Below are 19,067 nucleotides of genomic sequence, written 5' to 3'. Positions count from 1 at the left end.
TAATGAAGTTGATGTTGTCTATGTGTTGTGCTGGAATGAACTAAAGTACAACTAGGTATAAACTAGTAATATAAAAATACAAATTAAAAATAGAACAAGACTCTCACTTGTAATTGCACTAAGGTCTAATAATGACTTTTGTGGAGTCTATGTTTTGAGCTAGAATGAGCTATAGTACAATAGGTTTAATCTAATAATATAAAAATACAAATTAAAAATAGCACTAGTCTCTCACTAGTAATTGCACTATGGTCTAATATAGTGAATTTGGTATTGACTATGTATTGAGTTAGAATGAGCTATGGTACAACTGAATTTAATCTAATAATATAAAAATACAAATTAAAAATAGCACCAGTCTCTCACTAGTAATTGCACTATGGTCTAATATAGTGAATTTGGTATTGACTATGTATTGAGCTAGAAAGAGCTATAGTACAACTAGGTTTAGTCTAATAATATAAAAATACAAATTACAAATAGCACCAGTCTCTCACTAGTAATTGCACTATGGTCTAGTATAGTGAATTTGGTATTGACTATGTATTGAGCTAGAATGAGCTAGAGTAAAACTGTGATTAATCTAATAATATAATAAAGGAACAAGACTCTCAATTGTAATTGCACTAAGGTCTTATATAAGTTGTTTACAAGAATTAGAGTATAATTAGATTTAAATTGACAGGATAAAATACACAAATTAAGGTAGCAAAAGAATAATAAAAAAAATGATAAAAATAAAAATGGCAATGACTTGGTTATAATATGCTAGTAAGATGGTAGACAGGATAATATAAAAGTTGTAGTTGAAAATACTAGTTTAAAAAAGTATGGAATAAAAATGGTCAATAAAAGAAGTTTACAATAAGTTTGATCAATATAGTTTAAAGTAAAATTGGGCAATAATAGGGATTTAGAATAAAATTGGGCAATTGAGTATTTTTTAAAGTGAGGTAGAATTATTGAAGACAAGTTATGGTTAGTTTATAATAAAATAAGATGGAACAGTGATGTGGTAAGTTGTAAGATGACAGAACCACCACCCATGGCACCATGATGACAGAACCACCACCCATGGCACCATGATGACAGAACCACCACCCATGGCACCATGATGACAGAACCACCACCCATGGCACCATGATGACAGAACCACCACCCATGGCACCATGATGACAGAACCACCACCCATGGCACCATGATGACAGAACCACCACCCATGGCACCATGATGTCACTCTAGGACAAAGAAATACACACACTGCATTCTTATATACATTTAATAAGGACACAATACAATATCAGTTTATAGATAAATATACATAAATACTTACAGAAAGTAGAAGCAAGTCTAAAATACATCATACTTTTGACGAATACATAAAAAATACACTTTACCTCATATATATATATATATATATATATATATATATATATATATATATATATATATATATATATATATATATATATATATATATATATATATATATATTTATATATATATATATATATATATATATATATATATATATATATATATATATATATATATGTATATGAAACCCTAATAAATTATGGAAGAAAAACACTGAAGACAAAGGAAATCTATCACTGCTAGAAATTCAGTTATTTTATGCATTATTATTTTGCATTAGACTAGTCCAGGATGCAAAGGAAAATAATATATATATATATATATATATATATATATATATATATATATATATATATATATATATATATATATATATATATATATATATATATATATATATATATATATATATATATATAAATGCACTGGAGAGGAATGTGAATTATATGAAGCTGTCTATTGTGGGATCTGTGAGTTAACATGCAGTGGGTCATTAACAGCAACAGCCTGGTTGAGCAGGAATGCCTGGTTTTTAGACGGGCTGAGAGAGTAGAAAAAAATAACTGAAACCAATTGTATACATCATCCTCAGTTGTATAACACTTAATGTCGACTGTTTCAAAAATATACAAATTCCTCTGGTTTCAGTAATTACTCATGCTAACTAGAATCTATTACTGTCATTAAATAGAACTCACTGAATTGCTGTACTATTTAAAAAAAAATGGTTTGTCTGTATGCAATATTACGAAAATATTTCCCATCCCTCTTGTTCCTTGAACATACGTGTTACAAATTTCTATCTCCTAGAACACAGACACTGGCTGACCAATTTGTAGGTGAGGTGTTGTACCACTGAACCCTCGTGAACCTCCGTACAAAGCATTGGGGATGTTCGTTTTGAAAGCGTTGGCACGTCGCGTTGGTTCGGAATGTCCTGGTGTATCCCGAAGGAGCTGGGGCCTGGATAACACTGGTGAGGTACTGGATGAGGACTTGGTGAAAGGGTTTTTCCTCGATGTGTGGAGACTTGTGGAGCTGTGGCTGAAGCTTGTTGCTCTTCTACCGAAGAAATCTGTAGCGTGTCTGGAAGACGCTGGCGCAGATACTGTGAAGTGAGATGGAATATTCTTAAAACTCGAAGCAAAAGGTTTTGGACGGAGGTCTGTTGCTCCCTTGCCACTTTCATTCTCTTCTTCTCTAGCTTTGTTCTTTCCTTCTTCTTCTACTTCTTGTTCTTGTTCTTCTTCATCTTGTTCTTCATCTAATTCTCCACTGTTTATTTCATCATTATCCTCTTCCTCTGCTTCAACACTCTCCTCGCTGCTGCTTGTCTCGTCTAACTCATCCAGTTGTTGTGAAAGGAATGCGAGGAAGCGTGAGCTTCCATGATTATCGAGGTTTGTAATGAAACCAGATATATCTTTTGTGAGTTGACTTGGTTGAAGGTGACTAAGACTGCCCAGACCTGGCACTACTGATGAAGGAACCTGAAGGTAGCCGAAAGGCTTGTCTTTATCCTCCTCTTCATCTATATAAGGCAGGAATAACAATGTTTCGTCCTCTTGAGAATCTTCTCTGTCGTACGATTTACCAGTGTTACCCACAAAACCAGGTCGGCTGGGACGCTTTCTAAGGACAATAAACACAGGGTGTCTGTCCCTTCTCTCGCCATCCCCTTCTTCATCCTCTTCACTCTCTACCTTGCTTTGATTTGGTCCAGCATTCAGGGCTGACAGTATCCTCCTGGACGATTGGTTTCCAGTGGTCTTCCTTGCAGTGCAACCAAAGAAGGGGTTAGACTTTGTATCACTCTTAAGTGAGCCTACAGAAGGAAGTCTAAAAAAGTTGTAGGATTGCACGTCACTCCTTTCTGAAATCTCTGAGTCTTCTTGTTTTACCTCTTTTTCTTCATCTTCTTCTTCATCTTCTTCTTCTTCTTCTTCTTCCTCGTTTCCGACTTCGAACTTTGTGGGAGGATGATAAGAGTAACCAGACGATGAAGATGATGATCCACTCTCATGGGTTTCCTCAGAGACTTCATCTTTTTGGTTCTTTGCAGTTGGGACTGTAAAGAAATTAGTGAACTGAGAGTTACTTTCCCCGGCCTCGTCAGATCCCTTTGCTTCCTGAAGTCTTCTTGTTGGCACTCTGTAGAACTGCGAGTGAGAGTCCTCTGAAGTGTCTTCTCCTTCCTCTTCTGCCTGTTGTTCTTCATCATCTTCCCCTTCTTGGAAACCTATGATTGGAGCATTATATGAGTATCCGGAAGATGATCCACTTTCTTTGGATTTCTCCGGATCCTCAGTTCTTTGATTAGTTCCAGTGTGAACTGCGAAGAAGTTACTGAATCGCGAGTTGCCTCCGTTGGATTCATCAGATCCCCTTGCTTCTTGAAGTCTTCTGGTGGGCACTCTGTAAAAATATGATTGTGGTTGACTTATTTCTGATTCTTCCGAACTGCTGTCTTCTTCTCCCTTATCTTCATCATCTTCTCCTTCTCCTTCTTGGAACTTTACACTAGGGGTATTATACGAGTAACCAGAGGAGGGTCTACTAGCAACAGAGTCCTCTGAAGTTTTGGATCTTTGATTCGTTGCAGTGGGGATTGTGAAGAAGTTAGTGACACGAGAGTTGCCTCCCTTGGATGCTCCAGATCTTCCCTGTTGAAATCTCCTCGTTGGTACTGTGTAAAAATTTGGCTGTGATTTACTTATTTCTGATTCTCCTGAGCTGTCTTCTTGTTCCCCCTTATCTTCATCATCTCCCCCTTCTTCTTCTTGGAACTTTATACTAGGGGCATTATACGAATAACCAGAAGATGGTCTACTAGTGCTAGATTCCTTTGAAGTTTTGGATCTTTGATTCGTTGCAGTGGAGATTGTAAAGAAGTTAGTAACTTGAGAATTACTAATCTTGGACTGACCAGTTCTTCTTACTTCTTGGAATCCTCTGGTTGGAGCTCTGTAGAAGTGTGATTGAGATGTACTTATTTCTGACTCCTCTGAACTTTCTTCATCATTTTCTGAATCATCTGAGGTGTCGTCATTGTCTTCTTCCTCGTCTGATGTTTCTTCTGTTTCATCGTCTTCCCCTTCTTCTTGAAAAGTTATACTAGGAGCATTATACGAATAGCCAGAAGATGGTCTACTAGTAATAGATTCCTCTGACGTTTTGGATCTTTGATTCGTTGCAGTGGGGATTGTAAAGAAGTTAGTAACTTGAGAATTACTTGTCTTGGACAGACCAATTCTTCTTACTTCTTGGAATCTTCTGGTTGGAGTTCTGTAGAAATACGATTGAGGTTTACTTACTTCTGATTCGTCTGAGCTGTCTTCCTCTTCTACTTCTTCATTTTCATCATCTTCCCCTTCTCCTTCTTGAAAAGTTATACTAGGAGCATTATACGAATAGCCAGAAGATGGCCTACTAGTACTAGATTCCTCTGAAGTTTTGGATCTTTGATTCGTTGCAGTGGGGATTGTAAAGAAGTTAGTAACTTGAGAATTACTTATCTTGGACTGACCAGTTCTTCTTACTTCTTGGAATCCTCTGGTTGGAGTTCTGTAGAAGTGCGATTCAGATTTACTTGTTTCTGACTCCTCTGAACTTTCCTCATCATTTTCTGAATCATCTGAGGTGTCGTCATTGTCTTCTTCCTCGTCTGATGTTTCTTCTGTTTCATCGTCTTCCCCTTCTTCTTGAAAAATTATACTAGGAGCATTATACGAATAGCCAGAAGATGGTCTACTAGTAATAGATTCCTCTGACGTTTTGGATCTTTGATTTTTTGCAGTGGGGATTGTAAAGAAGTTAGTGACACGAGAGTTGCCTCCCTTGGATGCTCCAGATCTTCCCTGTTGAAATCTCCTGGTTGGTACTGTGTAAAAATTTGGCTGTGATTTACTTATTTCTGATTCTCCTGAGCTGTCTTCTTGTTCCCCCTCATCTTCATCATCTCCCCCTTCTTCTTCTTGGAACTTTATACTAGGGGCATTATACGAATAACCAGAAGATGGTCTACTAGTGCTAGATTCCTTTGAAGTTTTGGATCTTTGATTCGTTGCAGTGGGGATTGTAAAGAAGTTAGTAACTTGAGAATTACTTATCTTGGACTGACCAGTTCTTCTTACTTCTTGGAATCCTCTGGTTGGAGCTCTGTAGAAGTGCGATTCAGATTTACTTGTTTCTGACTCCTCTGAACTTTCCTCATCATTTTCTGAATCATCTGAGGTGTCGTCATCGTTTTCTTCCTCTTCTGAGTCCTCTTCCGTTTCATCATCTTCTCCTCCTCCTTCTTCCTCTTCGGAGTCCTCTTCTGTTTCATCGTCTCCTTCTTCCTCTTCTGATTGTTCTTCTGCATCATCATCGTCCTCTCCTTCTTCGAATTTTATAGCAGGGGCAGTGTACGAGTATCCAGGAAAAGACCCAGTGGCCTGAGATTCCTCAGAGGCTTCTGTCTCTTTATTCGTTCCAGTGGAAATTGTAAAAAAGTTTGTGAATCGAGAGTTACTTCCGTTTGATTCTTCAGTGTTTCTGGTCCCTTGAAATTGTCTTGCGGGTGTTCTGTAAACATTGCTTGGGCTAGTGTTCTCTATTTCAGACCCATCTGAATCGTCTGCGTCTTGGGCACCCAGGGCAGGGAAGGTATATAACTGGCTGGGGCGGGCCTTCCTCTCCTCTTCCTCTTCAGAATCCTCTATCCCTTGATTTCCTCTGGAAGGAAAAGAATAAGATTGATTAGGGCGAGTATCAGTCCTCTCTTCCTCTTCAGAGTTCTCTGCCTCTTTGTTTTGTGTAACAGGAGCTCTGTAAAGTTGTAAGGGACGAGTGATACCTTCTGAGGATTCTTCCGAGTTTTCAGTTTCCTGGGTCCTCCTGCTGGGGGCACTGTATGACTGCCTGGGTCCTGCTCTTTCTCTCTGCCCTAGTGGCCCATTCAGCAGTGAATGGTAAACTTGGCTGTTGAAAGCATCGTTAAAGTCATGAGTAGTGATCTTGAAGTGAGACAAGGGATCGAAGCTTCCTCCCACAGCCGTCCTGGTCAACGGCCGCGCTGGCGCCCGGTAAGTAGCACCACCAGACCTGCAACACAAGAGATGTTGACTGGCGAAGTCTTAATAACACCACTGCAAACAAGTCACGAAACTGGTGAGAGTTTGAACCCAGGGCAAATGAGTCCTAAAATTCACAGGTCACTCGCCATGAGTTGAAATCCCACCTGTTTCGTGATTTGAAGAGATATTTGAAAAGTTATTAGGCTGGATCCCTTCAGTGGGGTGCCATGATATTATTTTGAAAATACCGACAAGTTGGTGAGTATCATATACGTACAACAGTTACGTATTTTTATTGTTGAAACGTTTCGCCTATACAGTAGGCTTCTTCAGTCAAATACAGAGGCAGCAGGTGTAGTAGTTAAGTAAAGACGATGTAATCGGTCCATCAACCTTGGATAAATAGCATCTGAGGCGGTCAGTCCCTCAGCCTGGAAGAAAGTTCAGCTCCATGGTTTGGGAACTGACCAGCTCAAATACCATTTCACTACTACACCTGCTGCCTCTGTACTCGACTGAAGAAGCCTACTGTGTAGGCGAAACGTTTCAGCAATAATGATACCCAACTGTTGCACATGTGTCTTACTTTGATGTTAATGATGGCCACTTTATCTGTGAAACCGAAACCACTCTTTCTTTCCTTGGATCAAACCTGATTACTAGCCAATTTTCCATACAGGAATCATGGGGAAAAAATCACAATTTTACAGAGTATTTACAAATGTAAAAATGTGAATCTGAATTAGAAAAAAATGATCAAGAATCATTTATTATTAAAGCAACTCAGTATACTTTATTATAAATAATAAACATAACTAGAAATAAAGAATATATTAAAGTATATATTATATATTATATCTGATGAGCCGTCAACTACCCAAAAACTTGCTCAACAACCCAGCAAAAAGTGTCTAGGCTCACAACCGAAGGCACCTTGTTTCGATACACAGGTCAGACGAGACGTATGATCAAGTTTTGGAACGATTGTCGCTGTTCATCTAGCAGTTATGATGTTCACAAACAAGCGCAAAACCTGTAGGGGTCATAAACAGCCTGGAGAATGCTAAGTCATCAGGTTCAAGGCAAAAGTAAGAGCATCTGCAGTTACTAGGATCAAGAACCCTTCACTAGGATCAAAAACCCTTTACTAGAATCAAGACCCTTGTAATCAAGACCCAGTAAACCGGTACCTAGCTGAATAATTGGAATTTAGAAGAACAAAAAAGGCACAATACCGTGACTGGAGCAATACACAAATAACCCCCACATGGAGAGAAGCTTACCACGACGTTTCGGTCCGATCTGGACCATTAACAAGTCAAACTAACAGACGAAGGTAAGGGAGCCAGTTTATATAATAGAGCATCGTAATGCTCTTCACACCATCTCCAAGGTTGAGGGACTGATTACCTCATCTTTTGTGTACAGTTCTTCTGTCTTCCATTCTTGTCCTTGAATTTGTATTGATAAAGCCACTAGAGGGCGAAACGTCTACAATAAAGATACCCAGATGTTGCACATGTGTCTAATTTTCTTCATAGGAAGAAAGAAGGAAGTGGAGAGGTAGTGGTAAGATAAGATAAGATAAGATTTCGTTCGGATTTTTAACCCCGGAGGGTTAGCCACCCAGGATAACCCAAGAAAGTCAGTGCGTCATTGAGGACTGTCTAACTTATTTCCATTGGGATCCTTAATCTTGTCCCCCAGGATGCGACCCACACCAGTCGACTAACACCCAGGTACCTATTTGCTGCTAGGTAGAGGTAATTCTGGTAATTCTGGTAGAGGTAATTCTGGTAGTGGACGTGGTACTGGTACTGGAATTTACATATAATTTAGTGTGGTTGAGTTGCAACTTACACACGCTGGAAGGACGAGGCTGAGATAGTCGCCAGAAAATTGGAAATATTATAGATTTTTTCTGCACTGTTTAATGTGGTTTATTCTAATAAACTGCTCGCACAGCCAGTATATATTTCACTCAATATTAAATATACGAAGAAATACCACAGTGAAAAATAAACAGGATTTCCAGTATTATTTTAATGAGGTATATATATATATTTGTAGTCACGGGTTTTATTGCGGTCTGTTTAACTATATCTGTCTAGTGACAGAGTAATGAGAGTGAGATATATTTCAAGGTAGTGACGACTGATATATCTCAACACCAGTCACCAGGCCGGGCCGGGGGGCACTGACCCCCGAAACCTTCTCCAAGTATATTTTCCAGGTAAGGTGGGAGGGAACTGCAGCAGACAAGGAAAGAAAAGGAAGCAAGAAAAGGTCATATGACAATAAAGAAGATAATGCAGAAGACAGGTCAAGAGGAGTTGAGAGGAGGAGGTAAGTCACGAGAGTTCTGAAGATGACAGCGTTGTGAAAATAGAGAGCGTTATTAAGATTTAAAAGACTGGAAATGTAGGGAAGGCAAAGAACAAGAGACTGCACTCAAAGTGAGTCTGGGAGGACTGCTTAATTCATGTTAGACGCTTAACCCATGTGGGTCATTCAGCTCCAGGCATAGGCTTGATCCTCCGTTTGCTGAGGACCAGACAGATGCGCTTCCTATTTGTACTTACAAATAGGATTAAAGTAAATCCATTTCGTATGAGTGGATAAGAGCATCACTTGGAAACCTCGCCCGTCTCCTTGTAATGGGATAGAATCCTGCTGACTGCGATCTTTCTCTGGATATACTCGCCTGTTTCTGCGTGGTGCACTAATGTAAAACTCGCTTGTGAGGTCAGAACATACAGGAGGAGACTGAAATAGCTTGAATCCATGCTTGAGGCTGACTGATGTGCTCTGCCTGTGAAGAAACATGGTTTGTAAACTAGGCTGCCCAGCTGATAAGGCATTTGTGGCCGAGTGGTAGAGAGCATCATTTAGGAACCTTGCCAATTTCCCTTTAGTGGGATTGAGCAATATCACAATATCACACCAACACACCCAGGTTTACTGCAGCACATTCTGGCTAAGGACAACGCATCCGTTTGAGAACGATTGCCACTACGTATGAATGAAGGCATACGAAAGAAGAGTTTTCTACAGTTACCCCAAGTAATATATACAATTTCTCTGGTGTTAGTAGATCAAAGAGAACGTTTTATTGTAATTCTTGTGGTACTCTCCGACAAGCCGCCACACCTCACAATTATGTCAATTTGTTTAATTTGCTTGTCTGTATTATTTATTTATTTATTTATTTATTTATTTATTTATTTATTTATTTATTTATTTAAAAAATTTGAGCACACATACAGAGGTACAAAAAATACAGATAAGAGCAGCATGCCAAAGCCACTTATACTATGCATAGCATTACGGGCTGGCTTAAAATTAACTTAAGATGAACTAAGCAATGATGACATCAGTGATAAAACTTTAATGTAAACAGATTACTATAAAGCACAAGTGAGTATTACAAAGACAGGTCATATGGTTGCTTGCATTGTTGTACATTCAGTAGAATGGAGTATTCTGTTAGGTAGTGTATTTAAAAAATAATAAAGTTAGATTGGGTTTTAGGTTTAACATTTATGTGATATAATTGTGAGAAACATTTAAGATATACAATTTATAAGGTTCAGTTATTCAGTATTTATTTGGTTTTGGGTTAGTAAGTGATCTTTGAGAAGAGACTTGAATTTATAAACAGGTAGTGTTTCTTTTATATTTACAGGTAATGAGTTCCAGATTTTAGGGCCTTTTATGTGCATTGAGTTTTTGCATAGTGTGAGATGGACACGAGGAACATCAAAGAGTGATCTGTGCCTTGTGTTATGGTCATGTGTTCTGTTGAGGTTGGCAAGGAGATGTTTGAGGGGAGGGTTAATATCAGAGTTAAGTGTTCTATGTATGTAATAGGTGCAGTAATAAGTATGAATGTTTTGTATGGTGAGTAGGTTTAGTGTATTGAATATTGGTGGAGTGTGCTACCTATAGTGAGAATTTGTTATCATTCTAACTGCAGCCTTTTGTTGGGTAATTAGTGGTCTGAGATGGTTACTTGTTGTTGAGCCCCATGCACAAATTCCATAGGTGAGATAGGGGTAAATAAGAGAGTGATATAGGGCCAGGAGGGCTGACTGTGGAGCATAGTACCGTATCTTCGATAGTATGCCTACAGTCTTGGAAATTGTCTTAGAAATTTGTTGTATATGTGTATGAAATTTGAGTCTATTATCAAGGTGGATTCCTAAGAATTTTCCCTCTGTTAGCTTTGTGATAGGTGATCCGTTTATCATTATGTTAAGAGGGACATCTGTAGCTCTGTTACCAAACTGAATGAAGTAGGTTTTGTCAATGTTTAGTGTAAGTTTGTTAGTCCTCATCCAGGTAGATATTTTCTGTAATTCGGTATTTACAGTATTGACTAGCATGACTGGGCTCGGGTGAGAGAAGACGTATGTAGTGTCATCTGCAAATAGTGTGGGTTTGAGTAATTGCGAAGCATTATGTTTACATGATAGGTAGCGTGTTTCTTATATAATTTTGCAAAACATGCCATAGATGGATTAATGAAAATATCTGTAATATCGTAAATATACGATATGTATAGCGCCCCAAAGCGACATTCTTCCTGTGTTATTGCGTCTTCAACACTAGTGAGACACTCGCCTGAAATAGCTCCTGTTTTTTTTTTTATCCCAACTACCATTAGATGCCATCGTAACACAAAAATAGTATATATACGAAATAACTTTAAACTGCTTGGAACTTGAAAAAGTTTCCAGACAGAATCCAGAGAGACAGAGTTCAACAGAGAGCGTAAACAAACAGAAAATGGCCGAAAACGCCCAGCTGCCGTAATAGTGAATCAGGTGCTGGACAAGTGAATAATTGGGTATCACTGAAAACTGACGTGTTAGCGAATCGCCTAGAAGTGAAGCACTGTAAACAATAGTTCGTATACTAAGACAAAGAAATAAATTTTTTATTTGATTTGTAATTACAGAGAAAATATCATAACTAATCTATCTACTAACCTCTGTGTCTGTTGTGGTCTATCAGAATATGTGAATGAATCTCTTGTCTGCTCCTCCGAGTCCTCTTGATGGTGCTGATGTTGAGAGACATAAGGCCGACTCAGAGGTGCTTGTGACCGTGACTTCAGGGTAACAGGCACAGGTTGAGTTATTTGGAAAAAGGACGGAGCCTGATACAATGGACGAGGTTTAGGTCTTGTCACAGGAGCCTGGTATGTAGGAAGCGGTGTTGCTGTCACGGGAGGTTGGTATATAGGGTGAGGTTTAGGTCTTGTCACAGGGGGCAGGTATGTAGGGCGAGGCCCAGGTGTTGTCACTGGAGCCTGGTATGTAGGGGAAGGTTTTGTTGTCACGGGAGGTTGGTATATAGGGTGAGGTCTAGGTCTTGCTGTCACAGGGGGTAGGTATGTAGGGCGAGGCCCAGGTGTTGTCACTGGAGCCTGGTATGTAGGGGAAGGGCTTGTTGTCACGGGAGGTTGGTATATAGGGTGAGGTTTAGGTCTTGTTACAGGGGGCAGGTATGTAGGGCGAGGCCCAGGTGTTGTCACTGGAGCCTGGTATGTAGGGGGAGGGCTTGTTGTCACAGGAGGTTGGTATATAGGGTGAGGTCTAGGTCTTGCTGTCACAGGAGGTAGGTATGTAGGGCGAGGCCTTAATGGTGTCACGGGAGCCTGGTACCTAAGGCCAGGCTTAGGCTTCGAAGAAACAAACACACTGAATGGCGTTCGGGCTGTGATTTCTTGAGAACCTGCGTTTGATTCTTGTACCGACACACTTGGAGGAAAGTAGCTTACACTCGGTGCCTCCTGCGATACCTGAGGAGGAAAATATGTTGAACCAGGTGTCCTTGGCACCGAGGGAAGAGGGAGCACCTGTCTCGAAGGAGGAGATAGATCGTCACTTCCTAAGGCATCGAAAGATTTCTTCGGAACTGGATAAGAGTATCCAGAAATCTCTTCGGAGATGTCATCACTGGTACTTGGCGGATTTAAATCACTACCACCTGTGGGGTCAAAGGATTGTTCAGAAGATTCTTCTGAGGACTCTCCAGGGGCATCCGGAGGTGAAAAGTCAGTGGATCCTAGGATGTCGAAGGACTTCTGTGGAACAGGATAAGAATATCCTGATGGTTCTTCAGATTCATCAGAATCCTCGCCAGGAGGTTTTGGAGGAGTTATCGCACTTGATCCTAGGATATCGAAGGATTTAGCTGGAACTGGATAAGAATAACCTGACGGTTCTTCAGATTCATCAGATGAATCATCAGAAGGTTCTTCAGGAGTATCTGGAGGAGTAAAGTCCGTAGATCCTAGGATGTCAAAGGACTTCTGTGGCACTGGATAAGAATATCCTGATGGTTCTTCAGATTCATCAGACGAATCATCAGACGATTCTTCAGGAGTATCTGGAGGAGTAAAGTCAGTGGATCCTAGGATGTCGAAGGATTTCTGTGGGACAGGATAAGAATATCCTGATGGTTCCTCCGCCTCTTCAGAATCCTCGCCAGGAGCTTCTGGAGGAGTTATTGCACTTGATCCTAGGATATCGAAGGATTTCTGTGGCACTGGATAAGCATATCCTGACGGTTCTTCAGATTCTTCTTCAGAGTCTTCTGGAGCATCTGGAGGAGAGAAGTCAGTGGATCCTAGGATGTCGAAGGATTTCGCAGGAACTGGATAAGAATATCCTGACGGTTCTTCAGATTCTTCTTCAGATTCTTCAGGAGTATCTGGAGGAGTAAAGTCCGTAGATCCTAGGATGTCAAAGGACTTCTGTGGCACTGGATAAGAATATCCTGATGGTTCTTCAGATTCATCAGACGAATCATCAGACGATTCCTCAGGAGTATCTGGAGGAGTAAAGTCAGTGGATCCTAGGATGTCGAAGGATTTCTGTGGGACAGGATAAGAATATCCTGATGGTTCCTCCGCCTCTTCAGAGTCCTCGTCAGAAGGTTTTGGAGGAGTTATCGCACTTGATCCTAGGATATCGAAGGATTTCTGTGGCACTGGATAAGCATATCCTGACGGTTCTTCAGATTCATCAGACGAATCATCAGACGATTCTTCTGGAGTATCTGGAGGAGAGAAGTCAGTGGATCCTAGGATGTCGAAGGATTTCGCAGGAACTGGATAAGAATATCCTGATGGTTCTTCAGATTCTTCTTCAGATTCTTCAGGAGTATCTGGAGGGGTAAAGTCAGTGGATCCTAGGATGTCGAAGGACTTCTGTGGGACAGGATATGAATATCCTGATGGTTCCTCCGCCTCTTCAGAATCCTCGCCAGGAGGTTCAGGAGGAGTTATCGCACTTGATCCTAGGATATCGAAAGATTTGGCTGGAACTGGATAAGAATATCCTGACGGTTCTTCAGATTCTTCTTCAGATTCTTCAGGAGTATCTGGAGGAGAGAAGTCAGTGGATCCAAGAATGTCGAAGGATTTCTGTGGGACAGGATAAGAATATCCTGACGGTTCTTCAGATTCTTCAGAATTCTTGCCAGGAGGTTCTGGAGGAGTTATCGCACTTGATCCTAGGATATCGAAGGATTTGGCGGGAACTGGATAAGAATATCCTGACGGTTCCTCCGCGTCTTCAGAATCTTCACTTGGAGCTTCCGGTGGAGTTATCGCACTTGATCCTAGGATATCGAAGGATTTCTGTGGCACTGGGTAAGAATATCCTGATGGTTCTTCAGATTCATCAGACGAATCATCAGGCGATTCTTCAGGAGTATCTGGAGGAGAGAAGTCAGTGGATCCTAGGATATCGAAGGATTTCTGTGGGACAGGATAAGAATATCCTGACGGTTCTTCAGATTCTTCTTCAGATTCTTCAGGAGTATCTGGAGGAGAGAAGTTAGTGGATCCTAGGATGTCGAAGGATTTTTGTGGGACAGGGTAAGAATATCCTGATGGTTCTTCAGATTCATCAGACGAATCATCAGGCGATTCTTCAGGAGTATCTGGAGGAGAGAAGTCAGTGGATCCTAGGATATCGAAGGATTTCTGTGGGACAGGATAAGAATATCCTGACGGTTCTTCAGATTCTTCTTCAGATTCTTCAGGAGTATCTGGAGGAGTAAAGTCAGTGGATCCTAGGATGTCGAAGGATTTCGCAGGAACTGGATAAGAATATCCTGACGGTTCTTCAGATTCTTCTTCAGATTCTTCAGGAGTATCTGGAGGAGTAAAGTCAGTGGATCCTAGGATGTCGAAGGACTTCTGTGGGACAGGATAAGAATATCCTGATGGTTCTTCCGCCTCTTCAGAATCCTCGCCAGGAGGTTTTGGAGGAGTTATCGCACTTGATCCGAGGATGTCGAAGGATTTCTGTGGAACAGGATAAGAATATCCTGATGGTTCTTCAGATTCTGCAGAGGACTCGCCAGGAGCTTCTGGCGGAGTCATGTCATTGCCTCCAGTTGGATCAAAAGACTTTAGAGGGATGGGGAAAGCGTATCCCGAAGTCTCATCCGATTCAGAGGACTCGGGAGGATGAAGGACACTGCCGGCGGAAGGATCGAATGACGTCGCTGGTGCAGGATATGCATATCCTGATGAAACCTCTTCTGATGGAGGCTCCTGGCGGTGTCGGTGGTAGCGGAAACGCTGGTGGCGACGTGAGGACCCAGCAGGCGTGTCTGGCCTAGCGAACACCACCACCAGGAGAGTGAAGACCACGCCAATATGTGCCTGAAAATCAATAAAATAATATAATAACCATTGGGACGGAGAGAGATTCTTGCAATGCTTTTTAAAAATCTGGCTCATATAGTAACGAGTTCTAGGTAAGGCAGGTGAGCTGATCTGTTTAGAGCGGGTAGAGAAAACTGGTCAAGGGCGATAATGTCTTAACTCAGACTGCCTGCTTGTAGTAAACTCGCTAACCTTGCCTTCATTATTGGAACAGATCGTGCAAGATCGCCCCTCAGTGGTGACGCAATTTGAAAATCAGCTGCATGACGTCAGTTCGTCCAGTTAGTGACAAGCAGATGGTCCTCCAGTCATTGCAAGGTTTTCTTCGTCCAGTTAGTGGCATACAGATGGTCCCTCCAGTCATTGTAAGGTTCTCCTCGTCCAGCTAGTGACACTCAGATGGTCCCTCCAGTCATTGTAAGGTTCTCTTCGTCCAGCTAGTGACACTCAGATGGTCCCTCCAGTCATTGTAAGGTTCTCTTCGTCCAGCTAGTGACACTCAGATGGTCCCTCCAGTCATTGTAAGGTTCTCTTCGTCCAGCTAGTGACACTCAGATGGTCCCTCCAGTCATTGCAAAGTTTTCTTCATCCAGTCAGTCGATTCATTTTGTACAGTCATAATGAAAACAGTTTTTATCCACTCAACACAAATTCCATGTCATAGGTCAACACAGGATTATGTACAGATAAAATGTGTTGTCTTTAATATATAAAAAAAATAAAAATTAAACGCTTACACAATCAAAGGGAATTTTTAATTGCTACAGATAAAAATTATTTTAACTATATTCACAAAGAGAGCTAATCCCGTATGGGTCAAACTGCGTTGCTCTTCAAGAGGAATATTTACAATGTTAGTTGATATTTAAACCATACCTCGGGCGGGGTTAGAACCCGCGGTCAGAGAGTCATTAACTCCAGACCGACGCGTTAGCGAGGGGAATATTTTTTTATGGGATGTTTATCACATGACAATGTATCATCCGAGATGGATTGAAAATCTCAGCTGTTTGTTTAATACATGCTAAACGCTAAACCCATGTGGGTCACTCATCGCCAGACGTGGTGGAGGCTTGATCCTCCGTCTGCTGAACGCGAGATAGATGCGTTTACTGTACGTACTCACCTAATGCACGAAAATTTCAGCGCCTGGGTACTGTACTGGAAAGACTGGAGGGAGTATTAGCATGTGCAGCATGCTAATACTTAGCATGTACTACCTAGGTAGTAGGCTGGTAGACAGCAACCACCCAGGGAGGTTCTACTGTCGTGTGGTAGTAGGCTGGTAGACAGCAACCACCCAGGGAAGTACTACCGTCGTGTGGTAGTACTCTGGTAGACAGCAACCACCCAGGGAGGTGCTACCGTCCTGTGGTAGTAGGCTGGTAGACAGCAACCACCCAGGGAGGTTCTACTGTCGTGTGGTAGTAGGCTGGTAGACAGCAACCACCCAGGGAGGTACTACTGTCGTGTGGTAGTAGGCTGGTAGACAGCAACCACCCAGGAAGGTTCTACTGTCGTGTGGTAGTAGGCTGGTAGACAGCAACCACCCAGGAAGGTTCTACTGTCGTGTGGTAGTAGGCTGGTAGACAGCAACCACACAGGGAGGATCTACTGTCGTGTGGTAGTAGGCTGGTAGACAGCAACCACCCAGGGAAGTACTACCGTCGTGTGGTAGTACTCTGGTAGACAGCAACCACCCAGGGAGGTGCTACCGTCCTGTGGTAGTAGGCTGGTAGACAGCAACCACCCAGGGAGGTTCTACTGTCGTGTGGTAGTAGGCTGGTAGACAGCAACCACACAGGGGGGTACTACCGTCGTGTGGTAGTAGGCTGGTAGACAGCAACCACCCAGGAAGGTTCTACTGTCGTGTGGTAGTAGGCTGGTAGACAGCAACCACACAGGGAGGTACTACCGTCGTGTGGTAGTAGGCTGGTAGACAGCAACCACCCAGGGAGGTAAGACCGTCCTGTGGTAGTAGGCTGGTAGACAGCAACCACACAGGGAGGTACTACCGTCGTGTGGTAGTAGGCTGGTAGACAGCAACCACCCAGGGAGGTAAGACCGTCCTGTGGTAGTAGGCTGGTAGACAGCAACCACCCAGGGAGGTAAGACCGTCCTGTGGTAGTAGGCTGGTAGACAGCAACCACCCAGGGAGGTGCTACCGTCCTGTGGTAGTAGGCTGTTAGACAGCAACCACCCAGGGAGGTACTACCGTCGTGTGGTAGTAGGCTGGTAGACAGCAACCACCCAGGGAGGTGCTACCGTCCTCTGGTAGTAGGCTGTTAGACAGCAACCACCCAGGGAGGTACGACCGTCCTGTGGTAGTAGGCTGGTAGACAGCAACCACCCAGGGAGGTACTACCGTCGTGTGGTAGTACTCTGGTAGACAGCAACCACCCAGGGAGGTGCTATCGTCCTGTGGTAGTAGGCTGGTAGACAGCAACCACACAGGGGGGTACTACCGTCGTGTGGTAGTAGGCTGGTAGACAACAATCACACAGGGAGGTACTACCGTCCTGTGGTAGTAGGCTGGTAGACATCAACCACCCAGGGAGGTACGACCGTCCTGTGATAGTAGGCTGCTAGACAGCAACCACACAGGAAGGTTCTACCGTCGTGTGGTAGTAGGCTGCTAGACAGCAACCACACAGGGAGGCACTACCGTCGTGTGGTAGTAGGCTGGTAGACAGCAACCACACAGGGAGGTACTACCGTCCTGTGGTAGTAGGCTGGTAGACATCAAGCACCCAGGGAGGTACGACCGTCCTGAGGTAGTAGGCTGGTAGACAGCAACCACCCAGGGAGGTACTACAGTCCTGTGGCAGTAGGCTGGAAGACAGCAACCACACAGGGAGGTACTACCGTCCTATGGTAGTGGGCTGGTAGACAGCCACCACCCAGGGAGGTACTACCGTCGTGTGGTAGTAGGCTGGTAGACAGCAACCACCCAGGGAGGTACTACCGTCCTGTGGTGGTAGGCTGGTAGGCAGCAACCACTCTGGGAGGTACTACTGTCCTCTGGTAGTAGGCTGGTAGACAGTAACCACCCAGGGAGGTACTACCGTCCTGTGGTAGTAGGCTGGTAGACAGTAACCACCCAGGTAGGTACGACCGTCCTGTGGTAGTAGGCTGGTAGACAGCAACCACCCAGGGTATTAACGTTCTGTGGTAGTAGGCTGGTAGACAGCAACTACCCAGGGAGGTACTACCGTCGTGTGGTAGTTGGCTGGTAGATAGCAACCACCCAGGAAAGTACTACCGTAGTGTGGTAGTAGGCTGGTAGACAGCAACCACCCATAAAGGTACTACCGTCCTGTGGTAGTAGGCTGGTAGACAGCAACCACACAGGGAGGTACTACCGTCCTGTGGTAGTAGGCTGGTAGACATCAACCACCCAAGGAGGTACGACCGTCCTGTGGTAGTAGGCTGGTAGACAGAAACCACCCAGGGAGGTACTACCGTCCTGTGGTAGTAGGCTGGTAGACAGCAACCACACAGGGAGGTACTACCGTCCTGTGGTAGTAGGCTGGTAGACATCAACCACCCAGGGAGGTACTACCGTCCTGTGGTAGTAGGCTGGTAGACAGCAACCGCCCAGGGAGGTACTACCGTCGTGTGGTAGTAGGCTGGTAGACAGCAACTACCCAGGGAGGTACTACCGTCCTGTGGTGGTAGGTTGGTAGGCAGCAACCACTCAGGGAGGTACTACCGTCCTGTGGTAGTAGGCTGGTAGGCAGTAACCACCCAGGGAGGTACTACCGTCCTGTGGTTGTAGGCTGGTAGACAGCAACCACCCAGGGAGGTACTACCGTCGTGTGGTAGTAGGCTGGTAGATAGCAACCGCTCAGGGAGGTACTACTGTCGTGTGTTAGTAGGCTGATAGACAGCAACCACCCAGGGAGGTACTACCGTCGTGTGGTAGTAGGCTGGTAGATAGCAAC

General features: G+C 43.1%; 1 protein-coding gene across 1 annotated transcript in view; it reads right to left on the bottom strand.

The window, feature by feature from the left end:
* Positions 1 to 1,502: 1,502 nt before the first annotated feature.
* The window catches only part of LOC128702785 (uncharacterized), a 73,045-nt gene continuing 55,480 nt past the window's right edge, over positions 1,503 to 19,067 (bottom strand). The window contains exons 2-3 of the mRNA XM_053797215.2: positions 11,426 to 15,120; positions 1,503 to 6,462 (exon numbers count right to left, since the gene is read on the bottom strand). Of these exons, the coding sequence (XP_053653190.2) occupies positions 2,184 to 6,462; positions 11,426 to 15,120 (7,974 nt within the window). The 3' untranslated portion in view covers positions 1,503 to 2,183. The remainder of the gene's footprint in view (positions 6,463 to 11,425; positions 15,121 to 19,067) is intronic.

Source organism: Cherax quadricarinatus, chromosome 79 (genome assembly GCF_038502225.1).
Source record: "Cherax quadricarinatus isolate ZL_2023a chromosome 79, ASM3850222v1, whole genome shotgun sequence".
NCBI classification, from domain to species: domain Eukaryota; kingdom Metazoa; phylum Arthropoda; class Malacostraca; order Decapoda; family Parastacidae; genus Cherax; species Cherax quadricarinatus.
Note: the sequence above shows the minus strand (reverse complement) of the source record. Positions and strands in the feature narration are given on the sequence as shown.